At 36.6% G+C, this 19,079-nt stretch overlaps 1 protein-coding gene across 1 annotated transcript in view; it reads left to right on the forward strand.

Annotated features, from left to right (window-relative positions):
* Positions 1 to 15,813, forward strand: part of LOC109037090 (Dynein heavy chain at 89D) — a 53,654-nt gene extending 37,841 nt beyond the window's left edge. The window contains 8 exon segments of the mRNA XM_072303589.1: positions 220 to 412; positions 1,215 to 1,367; positions 2,288 to 2,475; positions 6,416 to 6,518; positions 7,960 to 8,131; positions 9,387 to 9,541; positions 10,812 to 11,030; positions 11,715 to 15,813. Of these exon segments, the coding sequence (XP_072159690.1) occupies positions 220 to 412; positions 1,215 to 1,367; positions 2,288 to 2,475; positions 6,416 to 6,518; positions 7,960 to 8,131; positions 9,387 to 9,541; positions 10,812 to 11,030; positions 11,715 to 14,225 (3,694 nt within the window). The 3' untranslated portion in view covers positions 14,226 to 15,813.
* The last annotated feature ends 3,266 nt before the right edge of the window (positions 15,814 to 19,079 follow it).

Consider the following 19,079-nt stretch of genomic DNA (forward strand, 5'->3'; position numbering starts at 1 on the left):
ACTTCTCTCGTCCTCTCTAATTTGGATTAATGTGGGTGAAAATAGTCACCCATGTCAGGAGTATCACCATTGTATTTTGGAGGGATTTGGAAGTTTCAGTCAGATTTTTCATTTGAAGTAAAAATTTTGATGTGATTCCATCAGAGCAGATTTTTACTCACATGCATGTTTTCCTAAAACAATAAAAAATTCTAACCAGATGATGTGTGTGTTTTACAGTTCATACGTAGCTCCACCAGAAGTGGTCCAAAACATAGGAGAATGTGTGGCAATTCTACTTGGAACAAAGGAAATCTCATGGAAGAGAGCCAAGAGCATCATGTCAGAACCTGATTTCGTGTCAGATCTCATCAATCTGGATTGCAATATTATCTCGCAAAAACAGCAGCAAGCTTGCCGAGTTCATATGAAGGTGATGAGTTGGTTCTGCCAACTAAATTCAATCTTTTCAACCTATTTCTTGGAGAAAGTAAAGAATGAGCCTTTTCCAGAAACTAGAAATCTACCCAGGTAGATGTAAAATACTAACCTCGGATTTTTTCTCGGAAAAGAGGATAGCAATTTTTGTTTTTGAAACTGAGCGAGTAATTGGTTTCGCCATTTGAACCGCGTTAAACAGAAAGGAACCAAGCCACATCAGGTATTGCCAAATTTATTTGGGCAATTTAATTTTTTGCGTGAAAACGGTTGTGTGGATTTTCGTGCAAATTTCAGAGGACTTTCCCTATACTACGAACCTAATTCCTTAAAATTTTCAAAGGAATTCAATCAAATGTCCTTTCGTAAAAAATTAAATAGCACAGTTAAATTTGGCAACAGCTGATGTGGCTTGGTTCCTTTCTGTTAAACGCAGTTCATTTTAAGTTTAAATGAAGCCTCTGAGGCCGTCAGTCAACAAAAGCGATTTTTCATAAATAATAGTAGAAGAAATTTCAATGAATCAAGGGATCAAATTATTAAGAAAGAAATCTTGAAGACTCATATTTGTTCCTGGATTCTGCCCCTTAAAATTCCTAGGAATTCGATAGCTGAAAATACATCCTTTAGGTGCCAAAAAAGTTTAGTTAGAAGAAATTAAGTAAGAGCAAGAATTTTGAAACCCAGTCAATGAGATAAAGTCTGATATAGAGAATGAATTTCCAGCTGCATTTCAATTTTAACCTTCATCTCATTGACTCCACATGCATCACATCCATTCAAATTCTTGTTTTCAGCCAGCCAAGAAGATGGAGACGTTGAAGGATATTAGTAAAGCTGGCTATACACTTTACTTACTGATGGAAGAAATCCTGGCGTATTGCCTGGTTTTCAAAGAAATCAAAACAAAGAACAGCAAAATTTCCAGACTGGAAGATGAACTGAAAGTTGTAAGAATTCTTTTATTCATAGTTTGATTTTTAGCGATTCTACAGACTTTTTTGTCAAGATTGTGCATGTATGCTCAAAGACAGTTTCATCGTGAGTGAGAGAAATTGTCTAAGAGAGATTGTATACTCATACAATTTTCTGTCAATGACTTATGAATATTCTGATTAAATTGTGCTTTTAAATACATGTACAATATGCAATGTATAAGCTACTACATACGGTATGAATTGAAGCACCGTGCAAAATTATTTTTCTTCAAAATTTCACATGGAAAACGAACTACACTATACTATCAGAGGTCTGGAAATTCACTCTTAAACAAGTCATAAGTATTTACAACTAACATTGGTGAAATGGCAAAAGTATAATTGACGTCATCTGTATAATTTAACTTCCATTTAATCCGTGTTGAAAATTCTAGTTAATGTCTCGTCCAGGAGTTGATTTTCGAACTTCCTGTCGTGCAATTCGTTTTCTATGTAGGATTTTGAAGAGGAAACATGTGACGTTTTGTTTTAGTTCAAACCTTGTCTAGTGACCCGTGATGAATTTAAATTCAATGTCCAAATTGGTGTAGGTTGAGCGCAAATTTTTGCGAAAATATCAAAAGCAGAAAAATTCTCGATAGAAAGGAGTTCAAGAATTAGGATACAAGTGAATAAGTTATTGATCGTTAAAAGTCCACGAGAAAAAAAGGTTGTAAGTTGCCAAATTATCCATGAAACATTTTGCCGCACAGTTTTTAAAATCACAACTTCAAGTATTTTTAAAAAATTTGCCTCATTTCAAAATCCAATTAATTGTAACTAACAAATTGATGTCAATGCTTCATTTTGCATTATTTTCGATTACTAAAGCCAAGGCAAAATTTTATGTGTTCTCTGAGGTAATTTCAAAAATTTCCTTTGTTTATTCACAGGCTCAAAATTATATCAGCCAGCTGAATTATAAAATGAAAGAGGCAAACGTTGCTTTGTGTCTATTACACGATTCTTATGAGAAGAGCATCGCAGAGAAAGAGAAACTGCAAATTGAAAAAGGAGAAATTGAAATCAAGATGAAAGCAGCGGATGAGCTAGTCGACGTCCTCAACCCACGTCACACTAGGTATTTGACTCTGATACTCATTTAGACTGGGAAAAGTTTGGGAATTTTTTTTCTCTAAAATTAAGAGGCAATCTAATTTAATCTAAATAAATTTTCTAGATTTGAGTGTATACTCGAGATCATAGGACAAAGAATTTCTGTCAATGAAATTAATTTTATTAGCTGTAAATTAAGGACACGGCACCACGAACAGCCTATAACTGGAAACCGCGTTTTGAGAAAAACGCATTTAAAGTTTTGTTTTTGATGTACTGCGCAGACTTTTCTATGCAGGTACCCTGTTTTGGTGTTTTTGGGTGACCGAACCCTTCTATTGAAGAATGCCGGGTAGATTTTGTGATACATTTTGGGTTTACACTCTAATATATTTAATTTAAAAAAGTGGTTTATAGGCCATTATTACGCCCAACAGTCATTTTGGTGGCAATATGAAGTATAAATCATTTTAATCACGCATGATTAATGCAAAACGAAAGAATATCGATAGTGAGTAAAGAAAGGGGTAACTAGCACCTTATAGGCTCTTAAGTTTACAGGCCCGTTTATTGGTCGTTCTTGCACCCATCAATCTAGAGGCCTGACTTAACTCGGAAAAAAAAGGTTTTTCGACCTCAAGCTCGTTACCTATCTATATTCTATCGCTACCACTGCATAGCTCCAGGTACGTAGAATCCTAACTAGCTTTTCCGTCAATAAAAAAATTATCAGTTGACATGAGAAAAGCCCTGCGGGCTGATTGTTGAAATTGACAGACAAAGCAGTAGATACAGAGGACATAATGAGTATGGAGCGATCCTATTGGTTAATTTGGGTGGTTCTGATAGACAAAGGGAGGAAATGATGGACTAACTAAAGGGTCTCTCGTGAGTTGCCATCAGTTAGTCTATTACCTACCTCCTATGTCTATTGCAATCACTCGCTTCTACCAATAGGATCCCTCCATATCCTTTTTGTCTTCTTTGTCTATAGTTTTGTCTATCAATCTCAATAATCGGCCCGCTGTATAGGAACTGTGATAGAAAGCACGGACGCACCCACACCCTCTAACTTCAACACACACCCTCTAACTTCAACACGCACCTCCTTGTGTACATATATATGGCCACTCATTTTTTGGGGACCCACTGCAAACATTCCAGGAATTTTTTCTGAACATGGTAAGCCAAAAGTCAAAATTAAAAATTGACAATTATTTTAAATGTAGTTAACAAATAGAATTTCAAGGAATTTATAAATTTTTGACAATTGTTTTAAATGTAAGGTCAACAAGAGAATTTCGAGGAATTAACAAATTCTGACAATTAAAGATCTAAGCGGTCACGCTGTTTCCGGATTCTGCCAGAACGTCGCACTTCTGGGTGCAAGGTTGTTGAACTGGAACAGATGTAACCGGTCTGTTTTGACAAGACTGCTTTGGGGCACTGATTTTGGATGATGCCAAATTTGGCTGCAGATGACGCAAAGGACTAGTCACCACATACCGGCGACAACTCTCCTTGTTCACCCAAGAATTTTCAAGTTTAGATGACTCAAGAACTGGTGCCTTATTCTGAAGCGAATCCATTGACAAAGAAGTTACTTTTAACTGATTTACATGTACTAATTTAGTGTTACCATCTAAATTTACTAAATAGGTTGTTGGGCTTACATTTCTAATTATTTTACCTATTTTTGTTTCATGGTTTTTGCTAAATTTTACTAAGACTTTGCAATCAGGTTCCAACTTAACTAATTTTCTAAATGTTTGTCCTTGTGGTTTACATAACGAGAGCGGAATTTGAGGTTTATAGTTAAAAATTAATTCAGCTGGGGTTTTTCCTTTTACTGTGGTTGGAGTGTTTCGGTAGTGAAGCAAAAATTCTGATAAAATATTTGTTAAGGAGTATGATTTTTCAACATTTTTAGCGTCCATAATACCTTTCTTTAAAGCACTTTTGATGGTACGTACTGCTCTCTCTGCAGTACCATTGCTTTTCGGATGATACGGTGGCGATTTCGACACCAAAATATTGTTGGCTGTACAGAAGTCTAAAAATTCTGCCGAATCAAACGGCGGGCCATTATCACTTACTATTTCTTTGAGAAGCCCAAAGGTACAAATGTGTGAACTTAACTTAGCTATAACACTTTCAGCAGAAGTAGACTTAACTTGGCAGACATCTAACCAATTTGAATAAGTATCAACTAAGAGAAAGAATGTATTATTATCGAAATAAAAATGATCCACATGGACTCTCTCCCAAGGAGAACTTGTGACGGGCCAGGACACAGATTCACAAGACAAAGGTTTAAAATTTAGTGATTGGCATGCTTCACAAGATTTACTAATGCTTTCTATATCTGAGTTTAGGCTTGGCCACCAAACATTTTGCCTTGCCAATAACTTCATCCTAACTATTCCTGGATGCGATTTGTGAAGTCACATTGCCAGCTTGATTTATACCATATCCCAGCCTTTCATACCAGAAAAAATTCTATTCCCAAGGTTAGGCCAACCAATCACACAAAAAATATGCATTGGTTTAGAAGGGGACTTTCCAGTTAGTGTGGTACTGACGGCGTTGTAAAGTAACGCAGGCAAAAATCAGCAAGCAGCAATTAGTTGGAGACTGCTTAATATGCGCTCTCTTCCTCAGCTACGACAGGTATTCCTTTACACAATAAAGTTTTCAACGGTGATATCGATCTATATCAATTTTTGAAACTTTGACAGAAATGTGCTCTTAATCAAATTCTCATTGAATCACAGCGGCTCTCAATGCATACTTAACACCATCTCCCCAGCCCTCACTCCTTTAACACACACTTCCTTGTATAGATGTATATGGTCACTCATTTTTTGAGGGTCCTTCATGACATAACATGATAACTTCTGGGATCTTTTTGATTGATTGTTATATATTTCTACATACAGTCAATACAGTGGACTCTCGATAATTCGAAATTGAAGGGAATCGGCATTTTATTCGAATTAGCGAGGTTTCGAAATAAAGAGAATTCGAATTCAAGAGGTTCCATGTGAAGAAATTTCGAACTAGAGAGGTTCGAATACAGAGGGACAAATGGACGGATTTACGCCAAAAATGACCAAAAATATCAGATTATTTCTTTACGGAAGTAAAAATTACACTAAGTTATTATTAATTATTAATTATTTTTGTTTAATCAGCTGCTTACTGATCAGCTGATCAAGCCTTTCGCGGGGAGACTCACGCGAGACTTGTTTACATGTTGACAATCCTATCAGCTCTTTCAGACACCCAGGTACATGAACTGTTGACTTCGAATTGTAGAGGGAATGTACCGTCTTATTTCGAATTATAGAGGGAGGACCATATTTACTTCCCACACTTCGAATTACAGAGAGAATTTTCGTCGCCATTTCGAATTATAGAGGGCTGCGCCAGCTTAAAAATTTCGAAATAACAAGGGGAGAAAAATACGTACATTGATTTTCTTCGAATTATCAAGAGATTTTCAAGGGAAACAGACTTTCCTTCGAATTATCGAGAGTCCACTGCACACTTATCAATAAAAAGATAGTTAGTAAGTAATTTTTATCAGAGAAATTCAGCATTTTAGACTATTAATGTTGTCACAGAAAATATGAAGGGTGAGTACAATACAAAAATTCAGATTCTTTACCTACAGGAAGCAAAAAATTTCAAAATTTTAGTTGCTTTACTGGGATCATCAGAGTTTAGTGGAAACTTACCTCTATTGTAGAAAATCGCTAGAGTTTCAAAAAGCTAGGGTCGAACCCTCACTTTTTTCCAATTAAAAATGTTATCAAGAAGTATTCACAAGCTAAAAAGTTGAAAGTGTTGAAGGCACATTGATATTGCGCAACATGTCATGCCTTGAAAAGTTAGGTTTTTAAAGTGTACTAAAAACTGGGATAGCAGACCTTCCTAATTCCAACAATATTTCTATTTTTCAGTGAAAATTTCAAGGGCATGCTCATGGATGAGTTTCAAGTAGAGAATCAAATTCTCATTAGGCGTGCCAGGCAATCACCTCTCTGTATTGATCCTCAGAATCAGGTAACTGTTCTACATTTCAACGTATTTATGCTGAAAGGAACTATGTGCATTGGGTTTGCGTGTAACATAGTTCCTTTTAGCATTAATACGTCCATTTCTACTTCTAACTTTCAATGCATCGATCAATTCAGAATGTGTCCCCGAGTACTTAGTACCCCAATTATCCACTAATTTGTATCATTTATCAATGAAAAAAAAAAAATCAAATAATGTAGGAAATAGGGCTGTGCGAATATTCGCAATTCCGACTATTCGCGCCGCGAATATTCGGCGAATATTCGCTTCGTGTGCCTCGCGCACTATTTGCAAATTGCGAATAATCGCGCCGTCGCGAATAGTGAATTTTTGAACTGACATTTTTAAATATTCGCGCCATAACGAATTTCCGAGTGGCAGTCAAGAAACGTCGCGAGGACCTGCGCAAGGCTTCTGCTTCCACCCGAGAAATCACGAACGGCGGATTTCCTTTGATCTTTACCGACTTTGCCGAGTTTACGAACAGCGAGCGCGATTGCGATTGGGGGAAGTAGCAAAGAGCCCAAATTAAGGATTGAAAGACACAGAAATGTCCGATATAGAAAAAAAAGTTCAAAAACACTTTTTCATTTACACCGAGAAAAATAGAATGCTAAAATGTGTTTGGTGATCCTTCGACACTAGCTTGACTGTCCGCGCAGTTACCTTCAAATCCTGGGAATGCATACGCAATTGCAGGGACAGTCAAGCCAGCACCCAGGGATCTTCAAACACATTCTTAACAGCCTAGGCTACTATCATAGCGTTTCATTGTTTTCTGTGCAGGTGTATGAACAAATGGAAAATTTTTAAAACAATTTATCAAATTTTTTTTTGTCGACTTTCATAATATTCCCGAATTTTCACACTTAAAAAAGTCATTTCAAATTATTTGTTTTACTATTCGTAGCTGTGAATAATTGACTTAAATTATTCGCTATTCTCTTCGCTATTCGCGAATAGTTGCCGAAATTATTCCCTATTCGCTTCGTTCGGAAAATTCACTATTCACACAGCCCTAGTAGGAAATATTCAAAGGCATCTCCAGCATCTTCTATTTTGATCAAAGTTATTCCTCTTAAAACAAGTCTGCAGGAAACACCTACTGGAGTGCGAGAAAATGAATAAAAGCAAGAAAAGTGAATAGAAGAATTTTCAAAAATTGCCTCTACTTGCTTTCTAGAAAGGGTTTGAAGTTTCAGAATACAAATTTTGTGTAGAAACCATTTCAAACTATTTACGTCTTTTTAACCGTAGGGCATACTCTATGATTATTTTTAGTTTTGGCCCAGCTCCTTCCTCTCTCTCAAATTTTAAGCTGTGGGGCTTAATTTGTTATTAACTTAAAATGGTGCTGATTATTTGTTACGTCTGATTCAAGAAATGCAAAATTTGTGAGTTTTCCATTTATAATTTTTATTTTCAGGCCTTCAACTGGATCTGTGAAAATGAAAAAAACCTGCAAATCACTTCATTTGCAGACCCGAATCATTTAACTCTTCTGAAAAATGCTTTTAAGGATGGAGGAGTTTTGCTTTTTGAAGAAGTTGACATGATAGACCCTATTATCTACAATATTCTGGACAAAAAATTAGTCAGTAAGTAGCATTGAAAATTGATTAATTTAAAGTGAGGGGGCTTTCAACATGTTAATTGTGGGGCTGGTCAGAGTAACGGTTTTTTTATTGGTCGCGTTAGACCAAAACTGTCACGGTGACAGGTGATCTTATGTTTGCGTTTTTATTGTGCTGCCATGAGATAGAGGCACCGTCTGCAGGTGCTCCATAGAACTATTCGTAGAATATCACTTATGCATTTAACTTAGAGAAGCGCTAGCAAGCTTGATCTGGTCAAGGTTTTGAATGAGCCAAAAAGAGGCAAGCAATCCAATATCTGTTAGAGATCGTTTGACTTTCTGATAATTTGGGGAAAACCTGGAATCTTTGGACCAAGGTTGACAGAAGCAAATCAAGTTAGAATGAAGGAAAAGAGGTTAAAAGTTTTATTTCTCCATGAAACTCAACCCAAGGACAAAGTTCAACGCCTGAGAGTTTCCTTGTTTAAAATATTCTTTCTTGACTTTGAATTTTCATCAGGAAAAAATTTACGGCAAGTTGAATTCAAATCCTCTCTCAACTCATTTTTTCCAAAATTTGACTTAGTACGGTTTTGTTAAACTTGGTCCATTTGGCAAATTCTTCTGACTGCGGGAAGTTCAAAAGTTTTACTCAGCATCAAACCTTAGAATTTTCTGCGGTGCTGAAAGTTTCTCATCGTTCCAAGCTTATTCTTGTCCTGAATTGGAAAACCTTGAATTTGTAATTTCTTGTAAGGCAAAGTGGTGTGCCCAAAATCCTTGGAAACTCAGGGGAACTGAGAATATTTTAAAACTGAAGGAAAATCATCACTCCTAAAGCTGCAGCTCATGGGCCAAATTGCCTTCCTAAGAAAAAACATTGCATGAATATCTGGAAATTCCCAAATTTCTTCCGATTTTTGAGTATAGCCATGAATATTTTACTTTTATATTTCAGGCATATTAGATAAAATTACAAAGAATATCTCAATATAAATAAACACAAGTTTTCCAGCAAATTTGTCTTTATAGAAGAAATTTTGTCACGTCTAAATGTTCATACAGCGGTTTTTCCTCAGTATGGCAGAATTAATGTTCAAAGGATGCAATTAAAAAGTGTATCAAAGTGACTCAGTAGATAGCACATTTTTTCCAAATTTCATCAGTGGGTAGATCTCTTTGCTGAAAAACATCTAATTAATGGTCAAAACTCAATAATTTCCCAAGTGTCCGATATGCCTTAGTTCATTTCCTTGTTCTCTCTTTCCCATTTTCAGAAAATGTAAACCAGTCGTTGGTTTCTTTCGATGGGAAATTGGAAGAGTTCAGCAGTAATTTAAAATTGTATTTTACTTCCCTCGAAGCCTTCCCGAATTTTTCACCCATAGTGTTCACGAAAACGGCAGTCATTGATTTCAGCATCACGAGACAAGTAAGTGTATCATCTAGTTTATTTTTGGACCTTTGGGCCGATTATTGAAATTGATATACGAAGCGATAGACAAAGAAGACATAGGGAGTATGGAGCCATCCTATTAGTTGAAATTGGTGGTTCCTATAGACCAAGGGAGAAAATGATGGACTAACTATCGGGTCCCTCGTGGGTTGCCGTTACCTAGTCTATTACCTACCTCCTTTGTCCATTGCAACCACCCGCTTCCACCAATAGGATCCCTCCATATCTTTTTTGTCTTCTTTGTCTATAGCTTTGTCTATCAATTTCAATAATCAACCCACTGATATGACATATTGGTGTGTTTAACCGGAATCAGCCAAACTGCATCTCACCTTGTCTGATTTTTTTACCTACAATAATACCCCGATTATGGGATGTTTAGTGGTGACAGCTGCGTCGAATGTAAAAAAAAGTCAATTGATAAAAACGACAATAAAAAGACTCGTAAAATGCCATTTCAGGCGCTGTTTGTAACAAAAGAGCACAAACTTGGCCAATTTTATTTGTATAAAATAGTCATTTAATTGGAAAAAATGACACAAAAAACCATATAAATGTTAAATTTGTCCCAAGAAACATGTTTTTGTTGTATCAGCTTACTTGTCTTAAACCAAAAACTCAATTTTTACAATATGGGAGATCTGGAGGGTCAGATAATTGATGGTCGAGTAATCAGTGAACCATTAAAAGGTGATCATAACGAGTCGTGCCGATCCAAGTTCAAAGAAATGAATCTACTAACGGTCCCAAGCATCTATATCTATCATGTGCTTAAATATGTTTTCCAAAACTTTGACGAATTCAAAACTTTCAACAATGTGCATTCTCATAACACTCGGAACAAGTCCAACATAAAACTTGAAAACGCAGTAGATCCCCTACTCAGAGAAGGGAGCAGAATGTATAATAAACTTCCCAAGCACATCAGGGAAGGAGATGGGAACAAATTATTGAAACTAAAAGTGTATTTAATTAATAATGAATTCTACTCTGTAGACGATTTCTTCGATCACAATGTAACAAATTAATGCATAGTGATTTAGATGTAATATTGTTAACATAAGATTTAAGTATCAAATTTATGTTAATGTGACGTGTACGATAACTGCCTGTGTCTATGTACAAAAAGTTGCAAAATAAAAAATAAAAATAAAATTTAAGCCTCTGAAAAATTTAAAATCTTGTTTTTTACTATTTTTTTCACTTGTTCTATCACATTGAACTTAACTCTAATGATTTGTTTTAGGCCGTTGCAAATCAGTTACTGAGTTTAACTTCAAAGTTAGTTGATTCGTCCTTAGAAGAAGAACGGACTCAGTTGCTGCATGATGGCTTGACGATGGAAAAAGCAGCAAAAAAGTTTGGCGATACCTTTCTTTTAACTCTTTTGAAATCCAGTGAAAGGATTTTGGACCATGCCCAAGAAATAGAGCCTCTTCTCATCCTAAATAATGAAATTTGTGAGGTATGCTCCTTTTTGGCTTTTTATCAATTTTGGATTAATTTTCAGAATTCTAAGTATTCATATATTCTCTTAAAATTTGTACGAAATAGAACTATGAATTGGGCTGATTTTATTTTAACAGAAGCCCATCGAGTTGCAATTTTGAAGGAAGAAAAAATGAGTTCAGAGTGGTTTTGAATTCAACCAGTTGCAAATTTTCACCTACCGAAGAGTCAAAATGGAGAAAGAAAATTCTGAAAAAGAAAATAGTCGTTGAATCTTGTCCTCAAAATTGTATCTTGGAGATTCATAAAACTTCAAACCTTTTTTTCTGCTCAAACTTAATAGAACTTGGTACATTCCTGTTAAACTCAGCTCAATTTTAGATGAATTATAATTATTTAATTGCTTGGTTCTCAAAATTTGATTTTGGTTTGGTACAAGCGGAAACCCTCAAAAAAATTATTCTTGGTTTAAAAATGATGAGAAAACGGGCCCCAGCCAAGTCATCTAGGTCGTCCCAGAGCATTTCAAATGATTAAATCAGGAATTATTTTTTTAATTTCATAGTTTTAAAATAATTTTTGGAAAAATTCATAATTTTCATTTGATCATAATAATCTAATGCTTCTCTCCTTGGAAATTGACTTTTATCTTGAATTGTTAAACTTTTTTTCAAGCACTAATTTGATGGAATATTTTCAGACTCAAGAAAAACTGGAGGCTGTGAAAGGAACATTGAAAAGCGTGGAAGAGAAACGAACTGTGTATGCACCTCTCGCAGAAGAAATCTCTCCAATTTTTTTTATTTTTATAGAAGCCTCTTTAATCGAGAATATCTATCAATACTCTTTAGAAACTTTCTTGAATGTTTTCAAATCAAGATTAAAGTCAGTTTTTGTCAATCAACCCCAAGATGATGTCTCAACACGCTGCCAAGCAATGCTCTTCGAGCTTTACAAATTTGGCTGCTCATCAGTCTTCAAGGATCATGAGTTGTTCTTCTCGTACCAAATGGCAATTAAAATTGACCTTATCCGATCTTCCATCTCTCAGTCCGCCTTGAACCTGGTGCGCAGGAAGCTTCAATCAGACAGTTGCGAAAAAGAGAGTCCAGTAACTTGGCTTACGAAGGAGGACTGGATGCGAATACTGAAACTAAGCGAGTCTTTTCCTCAAAAACTTCACACTTTGCCTGCAGATATAGTTGAAAATTCTGCCGAGTGGGAGAAGATTCAAAGTTCAGGAGATTTTATATCTGTATTCCCTTCAGATCACTGGGTCCGAAAGTTGGCACCCTTTGAAGAATTAATGGTGCTTCTCTGCATCAGTCCTGGTCGCATATGCCACTCAGTAGAACGTTACGTTTCAACAATCCTCGGAACAGAATTCTTGATGCCACCTACTGTGGACTTAGCAGATGCCTTTATGAACTCAACTGCTTCCACACCAATTTTAGTAATTCACTCCCCAGATCTTGATCCATCTCTTACTGTAGCAAAATTATTCAAAACGTTTTCTTCAAATGTCGGCCTTAATTTTACAACAACAAGGTCAGAGTTGGGCGAGTCTACATTGCGTTTATTTGACGAGATGTCTGTTGCTGGGGGTTGGCTTGCAATTCAATGTTGGAATAAGCTTGATGTTGTAACTAACCTAGGTAATCAGTTATGTAACAGAACACCTCACCCAGATTTTCGGTTGTGGATCATGATAAACTGTGCATCCTCGTTCCCATTAAAACTATTACGCAACTGTATTAAAGTCTGTTACGAGCCAACGACTGATCTCAAGTCAAATTTAGTAAATACATACTCTCAGCTCGGCAGTGAGTTGAGTCTTAGTGACCATGTTGCATTCAGTCAGGTTTTGTATGTGTTGGCATTTTTCCACGCTGTGGTGCAAGAGCGTGGCAAGTACGGAAGGATCGGCTGGAATCTCCCGTACGAGTTTTCCAGAACTGACTTTGACTTGACCGTCTTTACAGTTGCAACCTACTGCAATGAAGCGACCGAAGTAGGTCAAAATCTTCCCTGGTCGACTATAAAATATTTAATCAACGAAATTTTATATGGCGGGAGGGTTGTTCAAGAAAGCGACAAAATCATCCTACACACGATTGTCGAAGAATACTTTGGTGACTTTTTGTTCGACCAGTTCCAGAGCTTCCACTTTTTCCAGGATGATTTGGTCGATTATGATTTGCCCTATGGAGACTGTGCAGAAGATTTCCTTCGGAGCATCAAAAACCTTCCAAATCAAAATCACCCAGGTGTTTTCGGTCTTGACGAGAATATTGAAGTTAAACAGGTCGCTGAAAAAGCAAGAAAAATGTGGGCAACATTAAGAGAATCCGAGGAAGAAAAAATGAGCCCCTCTACTGAAAACTCATTGATTTCGCAAGTCAGAGATCTTTCGGAAAAGCTAGTACGGCCATTCGATGTTGTGAAGATTCGGAGCTCATACAAGATGGTTGTCACACCGAGTGCGACCGTCTTGCTGCAAGAATTGAACGTGTTCAATCTCCTCTTGAAAGTAATGTCTTCAACACTGACTAGTTTGCAAAAAGCATTAGATGGAGAGACAAGCCTCAGCGAGTATCTGGAGCAAATTTCCGTCGACATCTTAAGCAACCGCATTCCGGATGAGTGGTGTAAATATTCCCCGATGAACTCTAAATCTCTGTCCGGGTGGATACAACATTTTGAGAGACGGAAATTACAATTTCTGGATTGGTCGGTACGAGGTGACCCAGTAGTAATCTGGCTGTCCGGTCTATTCACTCCTCAAGCATACATCATTGCTCTTTTGCAAACAGCTTGTCAGAAAAAGAGCTGGTCTCTGGATCGCTCTTCATTTTACACGATCGTCACAAATTTAATGCACGAGAGTGAAGTCGAGGAGAGACCGGAGATCGGCTGTTTCGTTCAGGGGATTTTTATCGAAGGTGGACGCTGGGACAGCTCGAGGGAGTGTCTTGCAGAGTGTAGACCAGGGACTTTGATAGAGGAGATGCCAATTTTGATGATTCGGCCGGTCGAAGTCTCGAAATTGAAGTTGGAAAATACTCTCCGAACGCCTGTGTATGTCACGTCTGAAAGACGAAGTGTGGAGAACAGGGGTGTTGTCTTCGAGGCTGATCTCAAATTGGATAAACATCACAGTTTCTGGATTTTGTCCGGTGTTTGTCTCATGCTCAATGATGATAGTACGTGATTGTGTTAAATTTAGTCAGTACCCTTATTTTTCAATTCTTATTTTCATGATGCTTGGAAAGTTGGAAATTTCATCCTTTTTGAAAGAGACGAATTAATTACAGAACTGCAAATGTCTCGGTGAAGGAGCCAGATTTTCCATGGAGAGGTAGAGAAGTGAAGTGAAAATAGAAATTAGAAATTGATGGACTAGACAGTTTAACAGACAGCAAAGACTTAGGATTATTGTTTGAAGTGTGTCATGTGTATTTTTGAAGAAAATGTATTCGTAAAAGGCTAAAAATTTTTTCCAACTCAGTAAAATTTATCCAGTCAATTACCTCTTGCTCTATTTGGTTCATTAAAATAAACATAAAAGGCAGTTAGCAAATATTGGAATCGACATTTCAAAGTTGACTCATACGTATATTTGAAACAGTGAGTTCGAAAACACACAAACTCGGAAAAAAAAATTGTTCAGGAAACACCTAAAACTGCGCAGCGAGCGAAGAAGTTAGTTTAAGAAAAACCTTTTTGGTGCCAAAGGACAAGTACTTAGAGACTTTATAAAGCACCAAGTTAAAATCGAAACACCATGTTTGATGACAGAGAATTAAGCGTTAAAAAATTTCCGAGTTGGTGTGTTTTCGTTCTCACCGACTTTCAGATACTGATTTTTCATAGTCTGCCCTGAAAAATTTATATTTTTCGACCTGAATAACGCTTGAATATTTATATAACTTGTTGGTACAAGGTATACTGAACCGAAAAAAGAAAATCGCTAAATCGGATGGTCACCTGTTTCCCTTGAAATTGCCAAAAATTGGTTTTTCCAATGAAATATGTACTTCGATTCTTCCCTTTTCCCATCGCTGTTTCGAGCACTTCCAATTGCAATTTCGAAATTTCCTTTTGCGTGCAGATGCTTCTATCCATAAGTGTCACTAAACCGTAAAAAAGTGAAAATCGAAAAAAACCCGAGTTGGTGTGTTTTCGAACTCACTGATTCATTTGTCTTTGCATTGAACGTACACCTTATACAGTTAGCCGTTTAGTATAAAAGTACCTGCTCTGGAATTTGTATTTATTTGTACTTTTTTAAATCTTACTCTGTACATACAAGGTTGTAAAGTTTTCAAATTTTTCATGTAATTCTTTTTCCCCCAAATATTTTTCAAACTGTTCTCAAGTAATTGACTTGATATTTGATAGGAACCGTGTGATTTTTTCATAACTCAGATAGTCATAAGAATGTAACATGATTTTTGATCATCATTATTTTTTAAAGCAATGTATATTGCAAAGATTGGACTTTTGATCTGACTATTATGACACTTCAATAAGTTTAAATTGCGCAGAGGAAAATGTTTCAAAAAAGAGCAATGTATGTTGTACCTAACGCTAAGAAGCAACCTTTTAACCTCTCACTCATCTAGAGGCCATTTGACTGTCATGTAAATTTTAATCATTGCTTGCTCCAACATCAATAAATCTATCTCTGTATGCACCAACTGTAATTTTGTCATTATTCTGTCATTCTACCCTCTATTGATTGAAAACTTACTGGGAAAAAATGTTACATCAGAACCTCAAGTAGTAGTCAGACATTTTTATTCTAATAACTGAAAATATTAATCAATATTATTTCATCTAAAAAGCAAATTCATTAACTCTTTTTGAAAAGGAAAAAAAAAACCTGATCTGTCAATGGTAAAAATGTAAGCAAAAATTTTAGAATAATGTACCTAAAATATGTTTTGTAATTTGAGCGAATTTAAATCTGAGAACTCATGTGAATTATGTATTATGTTGACAGTCTTTACCGAGAGAGCATTTTTTTCGTTCAGAGAGAAAAAATTCAATTTGGATCTAGTGCAAAGGGTAAAATAAAGCATTATAATGCAACTAAAATTGTGCTATCAGGCAATCTCTTCTCCGCTGTGAAAAAAAAAAAAACCAAGAGTAAAGTGTGAAAATAAAACAAATAATTAAAGGCATAAAAGTACCCAGGTGTCCTCTCTTTTAGTTGAAATTGTAATATAATATGGATCATTCAAACCTCTCTCGTAAGAAGTTGCGCAATCCCAGCAACATTTGAATTCACGAGACTATCTTGTGCCGAACTCAGTCTAATCTTTTCAAGAATCCCTCGAAGTCATCTAAAATCATTGAGTATTTTTAACTCAGAGCTATTCTGGCCAGCATCTAGATTTTTCGTTTTATCTCCATAAAATTCATGAGTGGAAACTGAATTCAAGGGGTTTCGTCTTTGCCATCGATCTGGGGTCGCTCGTACCCACTTCTATCATGAGTGCATTCCACTTAATTAAAGCAATTCATCTTTCTAAAGCAGCTGTCAAAAGTTAAGAAGACTTATGTCATATCAGATGCCATGTGTCTGTGTCATTCAGCCCAGATAGGTGGTTGTTCGGATTTCCTTGTTACAAAGGATTGTGAAATCAAGTCAGTTCTATATAAGAGCCTCTCGTGACTTAAAATTTGCAAGTGAGGGAGCGTTCAAGTGATTACGTATTGCTTGAGAGAGGGGAAGGATCAGAATCTTCGTTAAGGTGTCATGTTCATGTAGTGTCATAGCACCCACCACCCAAGAGGCACACATGTTGCAATAAATCGCAATTACATAGTAAGATAAGCTACTGGATCAGAGTGCAACGCATGCTGCCTATCTACTAATTGAAGGGGCTCCTCGTAGCGACAATGACTGCGATAGTGCGATTGCCTGTTTCCTCTGATGCATGCATGGCTCTCATTTTATTGATCGACATTTATTGATTGAAGGATGTAAAAATATCGCAATTTCACAGTGAAAAAATTGTAATATATTTATATTTAGAATATTTAAGAAGAAAAGCGATTTCTTGTACTGGTGAGATCTCCATATGTATGTTTGTGAGGGTTGTTTGAAAACACAAATACCTAACTTAAGGAAAAAACTCGAGAAGAATCATTTAATTGATTTTTGTCAACGCCTTGCCTGAAATTTTATGCGAGAACTTCGGGCCGGCTTCCTTTAAATAATTCATCATTGAGTCGTGTCCCCCCCCCCCCTCCTTTTTTTTGAGCTCAGTTCACAAGTGCCCCGATTCGATCATTCTGAAGTGATCAGTAACATACTGCCGTGCTAAGGAAAAACGCCGTATAAGTCTTCAGGCGTCGCCAAATTTCATCTCAGAAAACATCTATTTTTGAAGAAAGTTAAGAATATTTCTCCTCAAAATTTTCACAAGTTTTAGATCAAATTACGAACAAAATTCTCTAAAAAATCGGAAGAAAAATATCTACAAATTTGTCCGAAAATTCGTGATTTATTTAAAGAAATTTGGCAACGCCTGAAGGTTCATACGGCGTCCTTCCTTATCACGGCAGCATAAGTCATATTTTCTACAAGCTTCAGATCCTGCCGCGATGGGCTCTGAATCAACAGTGGGTGGGTTGATTTCCATTACAGGTTGATTCCATTTCCAGATGCATTACAATGATGCTAAAATTGTGCAACTTCATCTTTTGCAATAATATTACTGCTATCATGAAAAAATATAAAATTTGCATGGTGATTTTTGTCTTAAATTCACAGTTTTTAGCGAGTCAAATAGAAACTGTCAATTAATGATCAGGTTTTTCCTCTGAGACAAAAGAAGTTGCACAATCTTGGCAACATTGCAATGCTCCTGGTTCCTTTTTGCAAAATGTAGGTACTCCACATATCGCCGGTGTAAGTCCGCAGCCACGTATCTCGGTTTGCGACGTGGCAGACTTCCTGTCATACTTTATTTTTTACATGGAAAACAACTCAACGGCAATTCTTAAAAACTTCTGTGATTTTTCTTCTCTATGCGAGGAAAATTCTATGAAAATTTCAACCAATGATGTTGATTTGTTCTTCTTCAAAAAAATGAAAGCGGAGCGGCGATTTTCAAATACCGCAAACGAGATACGTGGTTGCGGACTTACACCGTCGATACGTATTTAAACAAGCAGAGCATTGCATGGGAAATTAACAATGTCGCGATGAAAATCAGTAATAGTTTATTTCATCGGAACAATAGGCAACGCTGGAATTAAGTTACGAAGTAATAGAAACAAGCGAAACGTCCTTAGTAAGTGCAGAATAATGGGACGAACACTATATTTTCGTTTCAACTCCTGGATGCAACTATTCGGGCTCCATGGATGTCCGGGTTGCATACGCACGAGAGTGAAGGCGTTTTGACTGTCCCAGGCACTCACCGCTTCGCCCGCGGCGAGCTTTTATACTGCGAGGATCCGAAAAGGCAAAAACCTTTCAATACTTCTTTTACACTGCCGTGCTAAGGAGAAACGCCGTATGAGCCTTCAGACGTTGCCAAGTTTCCTCCGATAAAAACCGAAATTATTGGGAAAATTGTGAATATTTTCCGAAAATGTCAGATAATTTTGTACGCAATCTAATCTAAAATATCTTAAAATTTCAAGGAAAAATATGCATGAATGTTGTCAAACATAAATGTTTTATCAAGGGAAATTTGGCAACTCTCGGATGTTCATACGACGTTTTTCCTTAGCACGGCAGTATACTACAAAGACATCTCCTAGGCACGAATAGTTGCATGTCGACGGTGAAACTGGTGAAATTGCATCTCGGTTGCTATGTTTCAAAATCTCCGTTCCTATTTTATTTCGTCAAAGAAGACCGAACCAGCGTCATGCCTGGAAGTTTTGACAGAATATATGCTTTAAAAAGAGAAGAGAAATCACTGAAATTATGAAAAAATGACATTCAGTAGTTTTTCATGTAGGAAATAAATAATGGCAGGAAGTCTGCAACGCCGCAAACCGAGGTACGCATCTCAGCAGTTTCACCATCGATATACTGCCG

The sequence above is a fragment of the Bemisia tabaci genome, chromosome 8 (genome assembly GCF_918797505.1).
Source record: "Bemisia tabaci chromosome 8, PGI_BMITA_v3".
NCBI lineage: Eukaryota > Metazoa > Arthropoda > Insecta > Hemiptera > Aleyrodidae > Bemisia > Bemisia tabaci.